General features: G+C 35.5%; 1 protein-coding gene across 5 annotated transcripts in view; it reads right to left on the bottom strand.

The window, feature by feature from the left end:
* The window catches only part of Ssh2 (slingshot protein phosphatase 2), a 246545-nt gene that overhangs the window by 184701 nt on the left and 41711 nt on the right, over positions 1-20133 (bottom strand). For 3 of the 5 annotated variants that reach the window (XM_010642219.1, XM_010642223.1, XM_010642225.2), the window contains one exon: positions 2767-2841. The exons of the other annotated variants lie outside the window; for them this stretch is intronic. In XM_010642219.1, the coding sequence (XP_010640521.1) occupies positions 2767-2841 (75 nt within the window). The remainder of the gene's footprint in view (positions 1-2766; positions 2842-20133) is intronic. 5 annotated transcript variants of the gene reach the window in all.

The following is a 20133-nucleotide window of genomic DNA, read 5'->3' as shown; positions in this document are numbered from 1 at the left end:
TTTTTTTTTTGAGACGGGTCTCACTATGTAGTTGAGACTGACCTGGAACTCACTATGTAGCTCAGGCTGGTCTTGAACTCACAGCAATCCTCCTGCCCCAGCCTCCGGAGGGCTGGGATTACAGGAGTGCGCCACTACACCTGGCCAAGAAGAAACTCTTCAGGGCTGGGGATTTAGCTTAGCGGTTCCACTGCCTGCCTTACAAGCACAAGGTCCCTAGTTCAATCCCCAGTAGCGCCCCCAAAAAAGAGAAGAAACGATTCCTTTTCACATGGGAATGGAAATAAGGACAAAAAAAGAGGTATGAGGTAGGTAGGGCAAGGACATGGGAAATACTCTCTGAGTAAGCAATACTTTCAAAGGGTCAGTCAAGTTCATTTAACCTTTCTTGCTTCCTGAAGAGGAAAAAAACACAAGAAACCAGACTTAAATGAATGAAAGTTCTGGCAATAGAGCAATCAAGTATAATTTCTAAGTACATATACCTAACATTCTTTTTAAGAGAGAAAAAACCATTAAAACTAGAGTCACCCTTTCCTCATGTGTCCCACTTCATAAAAATATTTTTATATATAGCCCTATGCACTGGTCTCTTCAAGACAAAAATCAGTAAAAACAATAAGAATAAGCTACTAATTCCACTACAGATTTAACAAATAAATTTTGTAGGATACTGTATAAAGAGCCTCCTAAATATTCCACCAATGATGCTGCTCTCTGGTAATGAGTTCACTGATAGCTGTCAGCTGATATTTGATGTTAGCACTGTCCCTTCTTAGATAACACTAGGCAAAGAATATAACCTTCCCATACTCAGTTTGTCATCTACTAAATGTTGATAATAAAAGAGTGTTCATGTGGATTCATCAGTTAATGTTTTCAAGCATTAGGGACATGCACACAATTTAGCTTTTAGTGAGTCATAATAACTGAATTCATGCCATTCCACACTCTTATCATTGTGGAATGAAGTATAACCAGGTTGGTCAATATAATTTGTGAAGGTCCCATGAAGATGAACTAAAGCTTACAACCAGGCAATACTATGGTAACATATGAGAAGCACAGCTTACTTTGATAGAATTTTCAGGAGTGAAAGTCAACAATGTATTGGAAAAGATCACTTTTTACTGGAAAAGTCCAGCAAAATCCTAGGGAAAAAAGAATCAAATGTGCAAACCAATTTTAAAAAGTGTTTTGTAATTCAGCTTTTATAAAGCATGTTAACTGTACTTTACAGAATTTGTTAAGTAGGATCCACTCTATAGCAAGATACAGAACAAATCTCCAAATGAGAAAAAGGGTTGCCATATTATTAGCTTCAATTTGGTACAAACATCTTGAATTGCTCATAAAAATGGAGGGAAAATTCCAACACCAGCCTACTCTCTCCTAAGGGTGTGACAGTTCAAAACTATGCTTGTGTAAAATCTTTCCTCATTCCAAATCTGCCATTTGGAATGTGCTACTCCAAATCTTTGTACACTTCATGGTAAAGATCAGCAAAATTAAAACCAGGGTATCACCTGAGATTTCAATTTAGATTCAGTGGAAAGCAAAGAGATGAAAGTGTAAATTAGATATCTGAATTGAAAGGAGAGGCAGAGGGGGGAGATCAGGGCCTCTCACAAAGAATTGATCCTGTTTATTTCTAATTGTCATAAACTTATGGTAACTAGGTCTGCATTCTTCTAGCCCAGACTCTCTCAGATTTCTTTTACTTTTTTTTTTCTTTTTTGGTCCAAAGAAAAAATATCTAATTGACAGTTGGAGAGCACATTCATTTTCCCTACCCACTACTCTTCCCTTCACGCCAATATATTTGAACACCCTTTTAAGGAAAAAAGAACAGGCTACTGAATAAGGGGAACAGGCTATTGAATAAGGGGAAATTTATTTTATATCTCAGGATATAATGAGAATTTCTGGACTAATCTCACAACCCACTACAGTATCTATAAAAATAAGTCATTTAAATTCATTTTCTAAATTCATCCTGATTCCTTGAAAACTATGTGGAGGGTGAGATGGAATAAACAAAATTTATAAAATCTCATGAAATAGTTATATAGTTCAATGTTCTATATTTGAGGTGATCAAGTTATCTCTCCACTCCAGTGAATACAACTATATTTGGCTTAACTTTATTAATAGTCAGGACCTTTAGGGCTGTGAATATAGAGAATGGTGGCCCAGTTGCAGCACTAATACCAAGCAGTTGTCACCAGGAAAAGGATATTATTCACCATTAAAAAAGGTATGAATAAAACCTGGGTATAAAGGCACATAGCTATAATCCTAGCACTCTAGGAGGCTAAGGCAGGAGGACTGAAAATTTGAGCCCATCCTGGGTAATTTAGTGACTTAGCAAGACCCTATCTCAAAATAAAAATTTAAAAAATGGCCTTGGCTTTAAACCCCACCACCAAAGTGTGCATAGGGGAGTAGATATGAGGGGGGAAGAAGCCATAAAGACAATCATATTCCTTAATGAGGGAGATACATTTAGGGTTTCATGGTACAATATTTTTTTCCTACTTTGATAGACATGCTTTGAACGGAGATGGCTATGTATATAACTACACCATACCACTTATATATGCACTCATTCCAACACACGTATTTGCCTTTCCAGACATGTAGCTGAGTAGGGCCAGAGTAAATAATAGCACTGTACCACTTGCATTTAAGAGCTAAATTTAGCCCTCCTCAATAAACCTTTTCCTTGAGTCATCAAAGGCTTTATAAAACCATATACCTACGTACATTGAAATCACTAAAGATTTCTGATTCTTCACATTCACAGTAAAGTATCACTGCTGATTCTTCCAAATGAGAGCTCTGTAATACAAACAAGATCATTTCAGAGATCAAGACAAATGTGTCCATAAATAGGAGGGGGAGAGCCAGCTAAAGTCACTGAATAAGTATTAGTTCTCAGCAAGAAACTACAATTCTGATGAGTAATGACTATTTTGGAGAAAATACAGCCAACAAAGTGACTAGGTGATTAGAAACTGAGGAATATATGATTAGCTGAAGCGTTTTCAGTGGTTTTTAAGCAATGGGCTGTCTTTTTATTTTTATTTTTCAATAGATGGTGCTACTAACCCTTCACAGTGTGAACTCTTCCTAGACTGGAGATAGACTTAGATTCATTTAGCCTCCAATCCAAAGATATACAGAATCTGTCAAAAAAAAAGTACATAGGAGCTGGGGATTTAGCTCAGTGGTGCCACATCTGCCTAGCAAGAGAAAATTCCTGAGTTAGATCCCTGGTTACAGGGTGTGTGTGTGTGTGTGTGTGTGTGTGTGCATAAACTTTAGCAGTTCGCCATACTAATAAATGTCTGGAAGCTAATGGCTACCATTTTGAGCACCTCTCATATTTGTTGAGGCCAAATTTGTATTAATCTCATGTATATATATATTTGGCTAACTCTGTATATTTGATGTGATTGCTTAAAGATAGGCTTTAGAATATAGTATATGGGATCAAATGACTCGCCAACTCTCTTTAGAACTCTGCTTACAAGTATTTATAAGAAGAGCCAAAAGACATGGCCCACCAAGTTCCCTGCCAGATGCCAGAAAACAATTTAAAACCTCTTCTTCCATTCTCAAATCTTATTTGGCTAACTCTGTATATTTGATGTGATTGCTTAAAGATAGGCTTTAGAATATAGTATATGGGATCAAATGACTCGCCAACTCTCTTTAGAACTCTGCTTACAAGTATTTATAAGAAGAGCCAAAAGACATGGCCCACCAAGTTCCCTGCCAGATGCCAGAAAACAATTTAAAACCTCTTCTTCCATTCTCAAATCTGTTTCAAAATCTGTCTAGAAGATAAGAAAAGAAGAATGATACAAAAGAGTGAAACAATTAGCTGGTAATACAAGAGTATTTTTTTCATATAACTAACAACACAAAAAGAGGACAGAAAAAGATGCAACCCTAACCAACTGGAGTCCATTCAAATGTTTGCTGTTTGAGGAACAGTTGCGGGAAGCTGAGTTACTCTCAGAACACTAATGTATTTGCATATGTCACAAAACTTCTTAGTACCAGAGGCAGAAACTTAGTCATATATACTCTACGCCTATACTAGTTGATACCTACTTTATCTTTCCAAGCAAGGCTATGTTTAACCTGCAGAATACATGAGATGAATAGTTTTGGAGTACAAATAAACTTGAATGAAAGTAAAGCTCACAGTTATTATTTCTTTTAACTACTTGTTCCTGGTTTGCTTCCTTCTTTCTACTCTGATTCTTTGTCTACTTTTGATTTTCCTGCTGATAACCAAGTCTCATTGGTCATTATACTTTTCTCTTCCTCTTTTACAAAGCAAATAGAAATAACCAAAATATTTAAAATCATTTTTAAATCCTGCAAATATAAGTGTCTTTATTCTTTACTCTCTTACATTTGGGAGGAGTAAAAAAATAACATTTACTTTCTACTTGACTTTTTAAAAAAATCAATCTACAAAATACCCAACAACTTCTACAAGTTATAGTAAGAAAGCTAAAGGTTTAACAAAATATTTGAAGGTGTAAGAGAGATCAGAACTGCTTTCAGTTCTCCCAAGCTCTCATTCTATGACAGATAACGTAGATAATATTAAGCATACCAAAAAGTCACAGTACTGTATATATAAACTGAAAAGAGGGAAACATAAAAATCAATCTCAATTACACTAGTTAAGATCTTATAGTTTTCATCCTTATAAATATTTCTGCATATTTATACAAGCTTGCTCAAAATGATCCCTAAGGAAGAGGCCCTGTAGCTATACTTGGGTTCCTATTTTAAGATTTTATATTGTATGTTTAATAATTTAAAAAATTCATCAGGATACAGAATAGCCATTTAAGTGTACTTATAGAACTACAACATAATTGATTCATGGAACAAGTATTTACTTGCAACCAACATATTTAGTTCTAAATTAAATTCTAAGAAATCTAAAGGAAATCTAAGGAGACTTCAAGATCTTTTCCCCGCTTTCTGAAGTACCTGAAATTCCAATTTCTAAGTTGTTCCCAGGTTCTGCAGAGTGAACTGTCTTGCTCATGATTATATAAAACTTACTATTTTAAATAATGTAATGTTGAATATTTAGGAACTCTATTAGTATAGCTGTGCATGTTAAATCAAAAGAGAAGACTATAAGATTATTTAAATAGTATCTGAAAGACATTTGATAAAATGGTTATACCTGATTTCTGATATTGTTAGTAAACTAGGAATAAAAGATGCTTCTTGGGCCAGGGATTTGGCTCAGTGTTTCCACTGCCTGCTCCACAAGCACGAGGGCCTGAGTTTGATCCCTGGTACCAAAAAAAAAAAAAAAAAGATGCTTCTTTAACTTATTCCCTGGATGGGCTTTAATATATAGTGCCCATCAGGTTGGTAGGGTCTTACTTTTCAACCTGTTCTTGTCTGAATTTTTTTTCCTGATTTATTTTTTTGCTCTCATTGAGTTTATTGGTACATTTTAGGTATACAGTACAGTTACATTCATTATTGGGATCTTGTACCTTTACATGACAGGTTTTGGTTCTCATTTTTTCCCCTTGTCCCTGCCCTCCCTTCCCCCCCCCCCCGGTGCATTTACAAACACTTTATTTCCATTTTTTCATTTTTTCATATTTTTTCTTTTCCCTTATTACCTTTTCCATGCCCTTCCCACTTTCCCTATATACAAAAAAAAAAAAAAAAAAGATGCTTCTTTAACTTATTCCCTGGATGGGCTTTAATATATAGTGCCCATCAGGTTGGTAGGGTCTTACTTTTCAACCTGTTCTTGTCTGAATTTTTTTTCCTGATTTATTTTTTTGCTCTCATTGAGTTTATTGGTACATTTTAGGTATACAGTACAGTTACATTCATTATTGGGATCTTGTACCTTTACATGACAGGTTTTGGTTCTCATTTTTTCCCCTTGTCCCTGCCCTCCCTTCACCCCCCCCCGGTGCATTTACAAACACTTTATTTCCATTTTTTCATTTTTTCATATTTTTTCTTTTCCCTTATTACCTTTTCCATACCCTTCCCACTTTCCCTATACCTTTAGCCCTTTTCCTCCTATTTCACATTGCCAGTCATATCATTAGGATCTTATGTACTATTATAGTTTTTCACACCAGAGAAATTATGTGTTATTTATGTTGTAGAAATTCTGCTAATGTTTTTCTAGCATGAGGATGGTTATCTTCCCCACCTTATAGTGCAAGTATTTCTTTTTTCTTTTCCTCTCTTTTTAATGTCTATTTGGCTACTTCCCTAATTCCCTTTGGAATTTTGAGGACAAAATCAAATTCTTATTTTTGCATTGGAAGTATGAGGCCTAAATTCTTCAACTAAATTGATCTCAATCCTGGCTCATTTACTAGCCATATGATCTTGAGCCTCATAATCTTGAAATTAAATCTTTAATTTCTCTGAGCTCAACTTCCTCATCCATAAAAACAGGCACAGCAATAGCTTCTATCTAATAAAACTGTTAGAAAGGTTTTACGATAACATAAGAAAAACACTTATCATTACTTAGCTAATGATGTAACTACTACTGTTGCTTCTAATAATAACAAATGCTGCAATAATAATAATAAGCAACCTCCTACATGCAAAAGGCTTACATATTTAGGTTAAAATTCTAATTTTAAAGAAACTTCTACATACTAGGGAGATTTTGCTTAAACCAATTATAAACGTCTCACTTTTAAATACAGAATCATATTTCTTATGTGATCTGTAATACTGACTTTACAATGAATCATACATTATAATTTATTATACCTCTACTGTGTTCTAAACTATTTTCTGGGTGATGAATTAGCTACAGTATAACAAACAAAATGAGAAGATAACTGACCTGAAGAAAGGTTTTTTAAAAAATGGAGATACAGGAGCCGGATTTAGTTCAGTGGTTCTGTTGCCTGCCTCACAAGCACAAGGTTCCGAGTTCGATCCCCGGTACCAAAAAAAAGGAGAAATAAAACTCCCCAAAATAAGAATATGGCTCTCTGGAAATATCCCTCCACCACCCCACCCCCATTTGAGACAGAGTCATGCGATGTGGTCCAGGCTGGCCTTGAACTCTCAGTGATCCTCTTGCCTCAGCCTCTCAAGTGCTGGGATTACAGGCATTTGCCAACAGGCCTAGCTGAAATATGTCCCTTTTACCAAGTATTGTTTGAAGAAAAACTGGGATTAAGATTTCTGGGAAGAAAAACACACCTATACATAGCAAGAACCATTTCTAAACAGTAATTATAGTAATAAAATGTTGTAATCACCATGGAATGAATGTATGGCACAAGAACTCATGTACTAAGAATGATATTTTGAAGAGTGCTAAAATCTAACTCGTGTAGTTATTCCATAAATGAATAAAATCCTATAAACAAACCTCTTGATGTAGTTAAGTGCTTTTATTCTTGCTTTTTTGTTTTTTTTGGGGGGGTACTGGGGATGGAACTCGGGTCCTTGTGCTTGTAAGGCAGATGGCAGAACCAGTGAGCTAAATCTCCGGCCCAAGTGCCTTTATTCTATTTCTGACATGTTATATGTTTTTAAGAAACAGAAAACGTTTATTGACTTTTGCTATTGTTCTATGTACATATGTTGCTGCTATACTTATGGAAAGTAGGAATTTTGAAAATATACCATCACTTCCTCCTTGGGAAAATACAAAATGACAGATGATGTTAAAAGGCTTCCACAGTGGCAGAGGTTTTCAAGCCTCTGCAGGGGCCTGAGGTAGCAAGGGAGAGGATAAGGAGTAGATCTTTGCAACCAAGCTGGATCACCTGGTCAAGGACATGAGGATAGAATCTCTGGAGGAGAACTGTCTCTCTGCCTATCACTGAGTCTGAGATCATTGCTTTCTCCTGGGGGAATCCCTCAAAAATGAAGTTTTGAGATTATGTTGGTACAGAAGCAAATTGGTGCAGGCTAACAGAGCAGGTCCAAGGCATTGTTGCCATCAAGGACTAAAATGGTCATGTTGGTTAAATGCTCTGAGGAGGCAGCCACTGCCATCAAGGGGCCATCATCGTGGCCATACTCTGCACTGTCCCTGTGCAGAGAGGCTACTGGGGGAACAAGATCTGCAAGCCCCACACTTTGCAAGGCAATAGGCTACCGTGGCCTATCATCCCTCCTCTCACCCTCTCACCCTGCTCTCTGTCTTCTTCCCTCTCTTCCCCACCTTCCCTCTCCTTCTTTCTACTTCTCTCTCCCTCCTTCCTTTCCTCTTTCTTGCTCTCTCCCCCTCCCCTTTTCATTTTCATTCTTCACCACCTCTACCCCCACTTTGTAGTGCTGGAAATAAAATCCAGAGTCTCATGCAACATAGTCAAGTAAGTGCTCTACAAGTAAGCTACATCCCCAGACCTACAAACTATTATTTCAACATGCAACAAAGCACTGGTAAGCAAAATTCAGAAGGCATCAAAGATATTTAAGACCTCCTCCCACTCCTGACCTCTCACCTCCTAGTTCTCCACAACCCTCAGAAGTAATCACTATGCCAGTTTTCTTAACTACATTCCAAAGATAGTCTATGTATATAACAAGTATTATATGTGGAAATGTTTTTTCTCTAAAATATATAAATGAAAGCAACTGTAGCTATTTTTCCATCCTTGCCTTACTTTATCTCCATTTCACTGTTTAAAAAAAATTAATTGCAGTAAAATAAAATAAAATTTACCAATCATTTTTAAAGTAGGCTATGTACTACTGGCATTCACAATGTTACATGATCAATCTCTACAGCTTTTTCATCTCACAAAACTGAAAATGAAACTCTGGGCTCCATAAATAATTCATTACTCCCCTAGACATGGCAACCATCATTCACATTTTTGGGGTGCAGTACTGGTGATTAACAAGGCCTTTGCACTGAGCTACATCTTCAGCTCCTTTTCATTTTTTATTTTATTTTGAGAAAGGGTTTTGCTAAATTGCTCCAGATGGGCTCAAACTTGTGATCCTCTTGCCTCAGTCTACCGCAGTGCCAGGAGAACAGGCATGTGCCACTGAACCCAATACCATTCATTTTTGTATCTATGAATTTAACTACTCCAGATACCTCAAATAAATGAAACTGTCCAATATTTGTCTTTTTGTGTGACTGGTTTTTTTTTCATTTAGCCTTATGTCTTGAAGGTTCATGAATAATGTGGCATACATCAGAGTTCCCTTTCTTTTTAAGGTTCAATATTCCATTGTGTTTATATTGCATATTTTGTTTATCTACTCCTCCCTTGATTGACATGTATTTTACTATTTTTGATTGCTGCATAATATTTCATTGTATAGCTATTCTACAATTCAGTAAATCAGCTTTTTAATGATAGATTCAGGCTATTTGTAATTATAATAATTATATTTGATTTCTAATTTACTGTAACAAATTATCTCAAACTTGATGGCTTAAAATAAATTTATGACTATGTAGTCTGAGGCCAGGTGCTGACAGAGCCCAGTCTAGATTCTAGAAAATCGAGGGCAGAGTTACGGGCTAGTGTGTCCCAGAATTCATATGCTTAAGTCTCAATCCCCAGCACCTCAAAATGTATCTTTATTTGGAGAAAGGTTCCTTATAGGGGTAATTAAGTTAAAATGAGGTTTAATAACCTAATGAGTATGCCCTAATCTAACACAGGTGGGCCCTAATCCAATATTACTTTATCTTCACAAGAACAGATTAGGACACAGATGCACACAGAGGAAAGACCATGGGAAGACAAAAGAAGACAGCCACCTGTAAGTCAAGAAAAGTAGCCTCAGAAGAAAGAATGTTGCCAACACATTGATCGCAGCCTTTTCACCTCCAGAACTATAAGAAAATAAAATTCTATTGTTTAAGACACTGATCTATGTTACTTGTTATAGCAGCCCTCAAACCCACTATAGGGAGAATCTATTTTCTTGATTTTTCTAGCATCTGGAAGCTACACACATTCCTTGGCTAATACCCACTTTTCCTCATCTTCAATCTCAGCAAAGGTGTCTGACTTCTCATATCACATCAATCTGACTTCTGTATCCTCCTTCCACTTTTAAAAATCTTTGTGATTGATTATTTCAAAGCTATTGGATTAGGAACCTTAATTCCAACTGCAACTTTAATTCTTCCTTTATATATAACATAAAACGTTCACAGGCTTATGAGGTATTAGGATAAGATTTTCTTTTGTGCTGTGTTTATTTTGACAACTATGGCAATCTTCTCTAAAAGTTTTACTGGGGAAATAATTGGGTTTTTTTTCTAGAACCAAATTTTTATATCAATATGGTGGGAAGCACAAAATTAAGTACAATACAAAGGGAAACATAGCTATATATTTTGTACATAAAGGGGGTCTTAAAATTTTACAAATACCAGCAGAATGTCAGATATGGTTTACTGTGGGAAAACGATTTGGGTTTGATCCAATCACAGTATTTACACAGACCTCTTTAGGATCAATGGTACAGAGCTGTAAGAATTGTCTAGTACTGTATTAAGGATACAACATATCATTATTGAAGGACAGCAAAAATTAGGCTCAGTCAGTTTGAGAGTTTAAATCAGGATTTTATAGGTTCCTTCTTCTAGGCATGTCCAACTCCTTGCACATATATTTTCTAACCCTTATTATTTCTATATAGATTCTTTCTCCCCTTCTACACTGTGATCTTCTCAACTTGTAACTCTAGGACCTGGAACATAGTACACATTCAATGAATAGTGAATAAGTGCCTTAGCATTAGATGTTGCAATTCTTCCTCTTTGCCAGTAATAACACAAATTGAAGATGAGTTATAATCTTTGTATATAGCTATGGTTAAGAAACAAACAATCTTCACCTCTAAACACTTGCTTTTGTCTTTTAATTAGTTCTAGTAGCAACAGCTCCCACTAGAAGAGCCAGTTTGTTATATGAAACACTGCCTCCCTTGGGCTCCAAGTCAAAATGTGGAGGCTTTAAGAGCATTTTCATTTCTCAGAGGTACTTAGCAAGGTGGCCTGTGGGTGGTTAAAGCCGTTAAGGTACTTATGCCATAGAGCTCTCTAACTTTGGCCTGCAATTTGTCCACCTCATTTGCAGAGGTACTCTGCTGCTCTCCATTCTGCATGTAACACAGGACTATGTAATGGTAACTGTGCTTGTTATGAACTTCAGATGGTAGACATCTCTCAATCTAAGTCTTATCCATCCTTCAAAGTACCACTCACATCTCAGAATTTCAGGAAACATCAAAATGATGACTTCAATTTCACTGGAGTATGAAGTCCCCTCTGAAGTTTCATCGAGTAGGCCAAGGTTGACAAACTATACCCTGCAAGACAACTTTGGCCATAACTTTTTCTTCATAGCCAGCAAGCTAAGAATGTTTGTCACATTTTTAAAGGGTTATTTAAAAAAAGGTAAAGAAGAATATGCAACAGAGAGCACATGTGGTGAGCAAAGCTTAATATGTATGATCTGACCCTGAGCAGAAAAAGCTTGCTGATCTTGGCCTGGAACACACAATTCAATCTAATGATAAACTGCCTAGAATTGTACTATATACATGGTCTTGTCTCTCTGTGCCAGACCCTCTCTGTTGTCTATTCAATAGTCACTGCTCACCTATTTCACCTATCAGGCCCACACTCAGGCTGACAATGCCAGATATCTGCCTTTTCTGACACCCTGGAGCCTGGCATAAAGCCACATATCCTTGTCTTAGTCATCATTAAGACCTAGGAGCAAGTCTGCCATGGGCTTGTGGGAAAAGATTTCCACCTTCATAAAGAAGACTCAAGAAATTGACCTTTCTGTACATTTGAGCACAGTGCAGAAAGATAATTATGTCTAGAGCCATGATATTCACTTCATGACCTTTAAAGGAAAGGCCTAAGGAAAACAGGGAACATGCTAAAGATAACAGAGTTGAGTAGAAAAGATGGAAAGAACTCAGAACCTTGATAACTGAGCCACTCTTATCAACCCCAAAACTCCTTTGCCTTTGGGTTTTCCATGTTGAAATGTCAAAATTTATTCCACTTTATAATACTGAGTATTCTGGAACTTTCAATGGAAAGAATCATAACTTCCAAAGCAGATTTTATGTACTTAATGAATAGGGCCCACAGTTTCTATGCCTGATAGCATGTACACTGCTGCAACTGTTGGGATCCAATTATTCTGTAATGACTTTGAAAAAATACTAAAATGCTAAAATAGTAAATCTATAATTAAAAGAAGCATGAAGTAATTCCTACAAATTAATATTGTTGCAGCACTGCAATTAAATCGCTGCTGCTATGCTGAGATAACTACATTTATTACTTTAACATCATAAGTTAGAGGGAAGAAGAAGAATCAGCACTTCAAACTTGTGGGAAAGTTTATAATCCAGTCTCATAATCCATAACATGAAGTATTGGGAATAGAAAACACTTGGGATTCAACCTCTCTCTGGTGGATAATTTATCATGAGTTAAAAGTTAAAATACACGGTATCATCTGTCAGAACTGTAAAGAACTTTTAACCTACCTTAAGGAAAAACTATGGATTCAGAGAAGAAATTAGAATTACTCCAAAAAATCATTCACTGAATGAGAAAGGGGCTTTGCTAGAATTAATTCTTACCAGATATATTAATGAATGCATATGGATTTTATTTTGTTTTTTTATTTTTTATTTTATTTTTTATTTTTGGTACTGGTGATCAAACTAGGGACCTTGTGCTTGCGAGGAAGGCAGCAAAACCACTGAGCTAAATCCCCAGCACTTTATTTTGTTATTTATTTATTTTTTGATTTTTTGAGACAGGGTCTCATTATGTAGTTGAGACTGACCTGGAACTCACTATGTAGCTCAGGCTGGTCTCAAACTCACAGCGATCCTCCTGCCTCAGCCTCCAAAGTGCTGGGATTACAGGCATGCGCCACCATGCCCGGCTATTTTGTTTTTTAAATGAGAGTACAAAAGACAGAAACAGTTGAAGCCAAAAAGAATATATTAAAGAGTTCTAGAACAAAGTCAATTTGTGATTAACTGAAAATCAGTGCACTCAGAGATTAAAAATCAGAGGATGAAGGACAATAAATTTTCAAAGAAGAAAAATAAAGGAGCAAAGCAGACTATGTTGAGAACAGTGCAAAAAAATCAATTAGTTGGAAATAAGCAATTTTCAGTTTATACAAAGATTATTTGGAAGTTTATGTGTATTCTCTCAGAAATATTCCTAAATGATGCTTACATTCCTAAACCTGCAATTGGTAGTAAAAACAAAGTGTTATATCTTCAATAAGATGCAAAATGAGTCATTCATATGCACAGGTTATTCAGTTTACATAGAGGCCACTACCTGTATTTTATGAACACCTATATTATGTAACTTGTACACTAAGATAACATGACAGGTTCTGAAAAGTAATCGTTCACAAAAGCAAGAACAAGCAATAAATTCATATGTCAGGGAAAAGCAAAAAAACCAGTGGTAAATATTTAATCCTGACTAAAAGCCCATAGAGAAAAAAAATGGCAGGAATATCCCAGACCTAGAATTTTAAGATATGAAAGACAAACTTTGGGGTATATGTCTTTAATTACTAATTAAGTGGCTCATAAATGAAATATAATCTTTACAGAGGCTGGTTTGTCTCTACTTAGGCAAATCAAACATTCATATTCCATTTTTAATTATGCCCCTGCAATTAATTAGCTGCTTATTTCCCTCCTGTTCTATTTAGTTTTAAAAATTCAGTTCTATCAAGTTTTTGAGGTAACATCAGGCTAGCAAAAAAGGAGGTACTAAGAAGCTAAACTCTGTGTGTGCTGAAAGCATATAATTTTTTGGCCTCCATTTATTTGGCAAAACACCTATGTATTATCTTTACTTATGGTCTTTTAAAACCTTAGAATTCTAGTTCTTTATTTTCTTCTTCAGACTAACATATGAAAACTATCTGTGATCTAAAAACAACCCTCAACTTCCCCAACTGCTGCCATATAAAACTCTTTTTTAAAATTCTGTGTAGTTTGACGTGGAACCTGGGCTACCAAAATGTACTGGGTTTTAGAGATGCTAATGTGTACACCATGTAATATGATCACTGTATGCTTCTGTGGAGTATACAAAGAGATGAAGTCTGTTATGTCTTTGGGGAATACAGGTTTCATAGGAAAGAAAACCCAAGGAACTTCAGAAAGCAGGAGGAACTTGAAGAAGATACTGTTTAAGAAAGGAGAGAAAAGTCTCCCTTGAGCATCTGTTTAGGGCTGTGTGCCAGGAAAATAAGATAAATGCAGAAAGATCACTGTTACTGAGATAGAATCCTGAGACACTACTAAGTCAGGTTTCAGTTGATGGTGAATAGTTTTTGCTTAAGACCAAGGACTAGACCTATTTTTCTGCAAGTAAAGCTTGATTCTTTGTTTAATAAATAATAGAACTGAAAGATTTAGTTCTAGTACTGGAGGAGGGATCTAGGTTAAGTAGCAAGGAAGTGTAGATAGATATTACTAAAATTAAACTAATGGGCTGAACTGGGAATAGAATAAATTATTTTGTATTTCTAATTAATTTTCTATATAGCTTTCGTTTTGTTTTAAAAGACAGGATCTTGCTATGTAGTTCAGGCTGGGAACTTACTATATATTCCAGGCTGGCCTCAAACTCATGGCAATCCTCTTGCCTCAGCCTCCCCAGCGCTGGGATTACAAAGATGTGCCACCATACCTGTCTAATATCCTATTCATAGCTTTCTCATCACAAGATCTCCTTACACTGTAACAAAGTAATTTTTCCATTTTAATTTAGTAACCAGACTACAATGAGAGAAGCTGCCTAGAAGTTGCTGAATAAAAGTTATAAACCTCAGGTGAATATCTCTTGACTCCTCTTTGGCAAAAGATTTCTCCCTATTTTCTTTTTTATGTTTTTACTTTGCTGTTTATATTTTGGGGTTTTCAGATATGAGATGTGATATTTAAGTTTGTGTGTCTGTTCCACTTGATGTTGTTGTCTCAAGGTGCATCCATTTTCCTACAAATGTTTAGAGTTTATCCTTCTTTATGGAAGAGCAATATTTCATTGTGTATAAATGAGATACTTATTCATTCATCTATTGATGTTGCTTCCAAGATTTAGCTACTATGATTTGTGTTGCTATAGACATGGGTATGAATGTATCACTGTAATATGATGTCTTTAACTCTTGCAGGAAGATACCTAGAAAGAGAATACCTGGGTTGAATGTAAATTCTATTTTTGTTTTTTTGGTACCAGGGATTGAACTTGGGTCCTTGTGCTTGTGAGGCAGGTGGTGCAACCACCGAGCTAAATCCCTGGCCCTATTTTTAGTTTTTTGAGGAATCTCTGTATTGATTTCTACAGGGTTGTACTAGTTTACATTTCAACCAACAATGTAGAAGCGTTCCTTTTTCCCCACAGCCTCTCCAACAGTTGCTATTTAATTTCGTTTTTTTTTTTCTTTTGGTACCAGGGATCAAACTCGGGACCTTGTACTTGTGAGGCAGGCAAAAGAACCACTGAGCAAAACCCCTGACCTTGTTATTTGATTTCTTCATGGTAGCCATTCTTTCTGAACTAAGATGGAATCTCAGTGTTTTTTTTTTAATTTGCATTTCTCTAATGGCCAGTGATGTTGAAGTTTTTTTTCATGTATTTATTAGCCCTTTGTACTTCTTCAGAGAAATGTCTATTCATTTCAGTTGCCCATTTTTTGAGTGGGTTTTTTTCTTTGTGGGGGAATGATTTTTTTTTGAGTTCGTTATATATTCTAGATATTAGTCTTCTGTCCAAAGAATAGCTGGAAACATTTTCTTTTGCATTCCGTAGATTTGTCTCCTCACTCTAATGGCTATTTTCTTTGCTGTGCAGAAGCTTTTCAATTTTATATGATCCCATTTGTTGATTGTTGATGTTATTTCTTGTGCAATTTGGGTTTTGTTCAGAAAGTCCTTGCCCATTCCTACATCTTCAAGAGTATTACCTATTTTATCTTCCAGTAGATTGTTTGTTTAATATTTAGGTCTTTGATCCATTTTGATTTTAGTTTACTACATGGTGAGAGATATGGATCTAATGTCAATCTTCATGTGAATAGCCAGTCTTCCAAGCAGCATTTGTTAGAGGATATCTGTTCTCTAGCATTTGCTTTTAGCCCCATTGGCCAAAGATCAGATAGCTGAATGTGCCTGGTGTTGCTTCTGCATCATCTTCTTCTTGTTTTGGAGACTATGTAGTCCAAGTTTGAGGTTAGCCTTGAATACCCAGCGATCCTCCTGCCTCAGCTTCTAGAGTGATGGGATTATAGGCATGCGCCACCATGCCTGGCTGTAATATAACTTTGAAGTCTGGGTTTGTGATGCCTTCTGCTTTGCTCTTGTTGTCCATATTGCATTTGCTACTCTGGGTCTCTTCTGATTCCATATAAATTTCAATATTGTTTTCTCTAGTTCTGTGAGGAATGCTATAGTATGTTGGTTGAGATTACATTAAATCTGTGTATCTGTTTTGAAATTGTAGCCAACTGACAATATTGGTTCTGCCTATCCAGGAACAGGGGATGTCATCCCATTTCTTGATGCTCTCTTCAGTCAGTCTCCTCATTCAGAGTACTGTAGTTCTTAATATAGACATCTTTCAAGTCCTCAGGTTAATTCCTATATATTTAATTCTTCTTGATGCTATTGTGAATTTTTTCCTTGTTTCTTTCTTGGTGAATTCATTATTGGTGTATAGGAATACTACTGATTTTTGTATCCTGCTATATTACTGAATTTGGTTATTAATTCTAGGAGTCTTTTAGAGGAATTTTTGGGTCTTCTATGTAGAGGATCATGTCATCTGAACATAATGATAACCTGGCTTCTTCCTTTCTTATATATGTATCTATTATTTTTTTCTCTTGCTAGGTTGCTCTGGCTAATATTTCAAGTACTGTATTAAAAAAGGAGTGGTGATAGCAGACATCCTTGTCTTGTTTATGATTTTAGAGTGAAAGCTTTCAGCTTTTCCTCATTTAACATGATGTTGACAGTAGGTTTGTCATAAATGGCTTTTGTCAGATTGAGATAAGGTTCTTGCATATTTCTTTTCTTTTCTTTTTGGGTACCAGGGATCGAACTTGGGTCCTTGAGCTTGTGAGGCAGGCAGCGGAACCACTGAGCTAAATCCCCAGCCCTATACCTATTTTCTTCAGGGTTTTTATCACTAATGATTTTGGATTTTTCCTGTGTTTTGAAGCTGTACGAAAGAATTTCATATTCTGAGTAATAGTAGTATTAGGCAGCTAGAATCTGAAGAGGCAAATGTCTTACTCAAGTTTTCCCAGTAAGTCCATTTACAATGACCCACAGCCTTGGGAAAGTTCCCTCAAAATGCAATAGGTAATGAAAATCTACTCAAACAAGTATTTTATCCAAAATTCAGGCTATAATCCATTAACAGCTTATAGAAGTAATTTGGAGCAATATATATATTTTTTTATTGTTTTTTGTCATTTTGGGCACAGATGAATCCTAGGCACCACACACACACACACACACACACACACACACACACACACACACACACATATATATTTTTCTCATTGAGTGTATTGGTACATTTTAGGTATATGTACAGTTATATTCATCATTGGGATCTTGTACCTTTACATGACATGGTCTTGGTTCTCATTTTTTCCCCTTACCCCTGTCCTCCCTTCACCCCCTCCTCCCTTCCCTATTTACAAATACTTTATTTCCATTTTTTCATTTTCTAATTTTTTTCTTTTCCCTTATTTCCTTTCCCCTACCCTTCCCACTTCCCCTATACCTTTAGCCCTTTTCTTCCTATTTCACATTGTCAATTATACCATTAGGATCTTATGTATTATTATAGTTTTTCACACCAGAGAAACTATTCAGTATTTATACATGTGTGACTTATTTATTTCACTTAGGAGTATATCCTCAATATGTATCCATTTTCCTATGAATGACTAATTTCTCATTCTTTATGGCTGAGTAGTATTCCATTTTATAGAAAAACCACATCTTCTTTATCCAGTCTCCAACTCAGCCACCATATAGGTTAAACATGCACACACCACTGAGCTATAACTGCAGGACTCCCATACCTTTTAAATGAATAGAATAGAATATATCAGAGTAAGAGCATGATGGAAGAAGAACTGTTTCACGAAAGTTCTCCTGTAGATTGTGTGTGTGTGTGTGTACTCATTCATGAGCCCCTATATAAGCATATTGGGTTATAATGTAAGAATTTGAAAGCTACTACAAGTCTCATGAAGAAAAATATCAAGCCTATTAATCTCCTCATTACTGTGTACCTATCAATTATGTACAGTTCCTAGCATTTATAATAGGTAGGTATTCAATAAATATTTGTTGGCTGACTATTAATATGTATTCCTATATTTATAGTTTATAAATCACATTTTTATTGAATCCAAGTAATTAGGCAGTATCTTTTATGAGGGAACTGAAAATATATTTAATTATTAAGTTTAACAGTTTCTCCCTTAGTAGTCATTGGATTGATGTGCTAAACAAATGATAAATCCTTGCAGAAAATAAAAGAAGTAAAGGCTTTGAGAATTGATAAACTAAAAGGTCACTCTCAGAATATATAGACTTACATGGGCCTTACTACTGTAACAATCTTACTACTGTACATAGTGTGACATACAGACTTGTACAATGGGAAAAGCACAGAATCTAGAATCAGAAGACATGGTGACTACTTACATCTAAATGAACTTCATCGAACTGTTTTAATCTTTATGAGCCTAATCTTCTCAACTGTGAGACAGCATAAAGCTAAGATGGGACCCAAGGGTTAAATCTAAACTTGAAAAGAGATAAAGATCATAGTTATTTGGCCAGAGATTCTGATATGGGTCATTAGATTAGATTAATTTTAAAATATTTTTCTTTAAATAAGTAACAATGGTAACAAGTGCTAAATGATTACTTTCAGTTTGATGACCAATAAACTTCTTCAGCACTTAGATGATTTTCTTATTGCCATGGATAGTTCAAGGATATTATATAATACTAAGAAGTTCATCTGTGACAACTATAAAGTTTTTAAAAAGGCACACCTTCTAGAAGAAAATACATGAGAAAATTTTTGTGACATTGGATTATGCAAAGATTTCTTAACCACTACACAAAAAAAGCATCAATTGTAAAAGAAAATAATTATAAAATAGATTTCAATAATATACAATTTTTTTTCTCTTTAAAAGAAACACGGGCTGGGAGTGGTGGCACACACCTGTAATCCCAGCACTCAGGAGGCTGAGGCAGGAGGATCGCTGTGAGTTTGAGACCAGCCTGGGCTACATAGTGAGTTCTAGTTTAGTCTCAACTACATAGTGAGACCCTGTTTCAAAAAAAAAAAATAAAAAAAAAAAAAAAAAAAAAAAAACCAAAAAAACAAAAAACAAACAAACAAAAGAAACACTTGGAGGGCTAGGGATTTAGCTCAGTGGTGCCACTGCCTGCCACCTGCCTCACAAGTGCAGGTCCCAAGTTTGATCCTTAGTACCAAAAAAAAAAAAGAAACACTTAAGAAAACAAAAAGTAAATTACAGACAGAAATTTTGAAAATATATCTGACAAAATATTTGTATATAGAATATATAGTTTTTACAACTACATATTAAAATATGTATTTGAATTTTTTAAAAAGACAAAAGTTTTGAACAGAACCTTCACTAAGCAAATGCATGAAGAGATACTAGCCAAGCATCTAATTTACTGAAGGGAAAATAGATTTTTTAAAAATAGAAAGCACTGATTGTGATATAACATTAAAGGGTGCAAAGAATCTTTTCTAAATTATTGCCTATATTGTAAACTTTAAATTTGTTCCTTAAGGGCAAGAATAATGTCATGCAAAGAAACTCAATAACTGTTTATACCCAGTGCACTGTAAATAAGTTTAAAATCATGTTAGATGGGCCCTGTGGTATATGTCTGCAGTTCCCACTACTCAGGAGAATGAAGTAGGATTGCTTAAACCCAGGGTTAGAGACCAGCCTGGGCAACATAGTACCATCTCAAAAAAAAAAAAAAAAAAAAAAAAAAAAAAAAAAA

Source organism: Fukomys damarensis, unplaced genomic scaffold (assembly GCF_012274545.1).
Source record: "Fukomys damarensis isolate Sample0158 unplaced genomic scaffold, DMR_v1.0_HiC HiC_scaffold_13, whole genome shotgun sequence".
Taxonomy (NCBI): domain Eukaryota; kingdom Metazoa; phylum Chordata; class Mammalia; order Rodentia; family Bathyergidae; genus Fukomys; species Fukomys damarensis.
The sequence above is the reverse complement of the archived record's forward strand: the minus strand, read 5'-3'. Positions and strand labels throughout refer to the sequence as shown.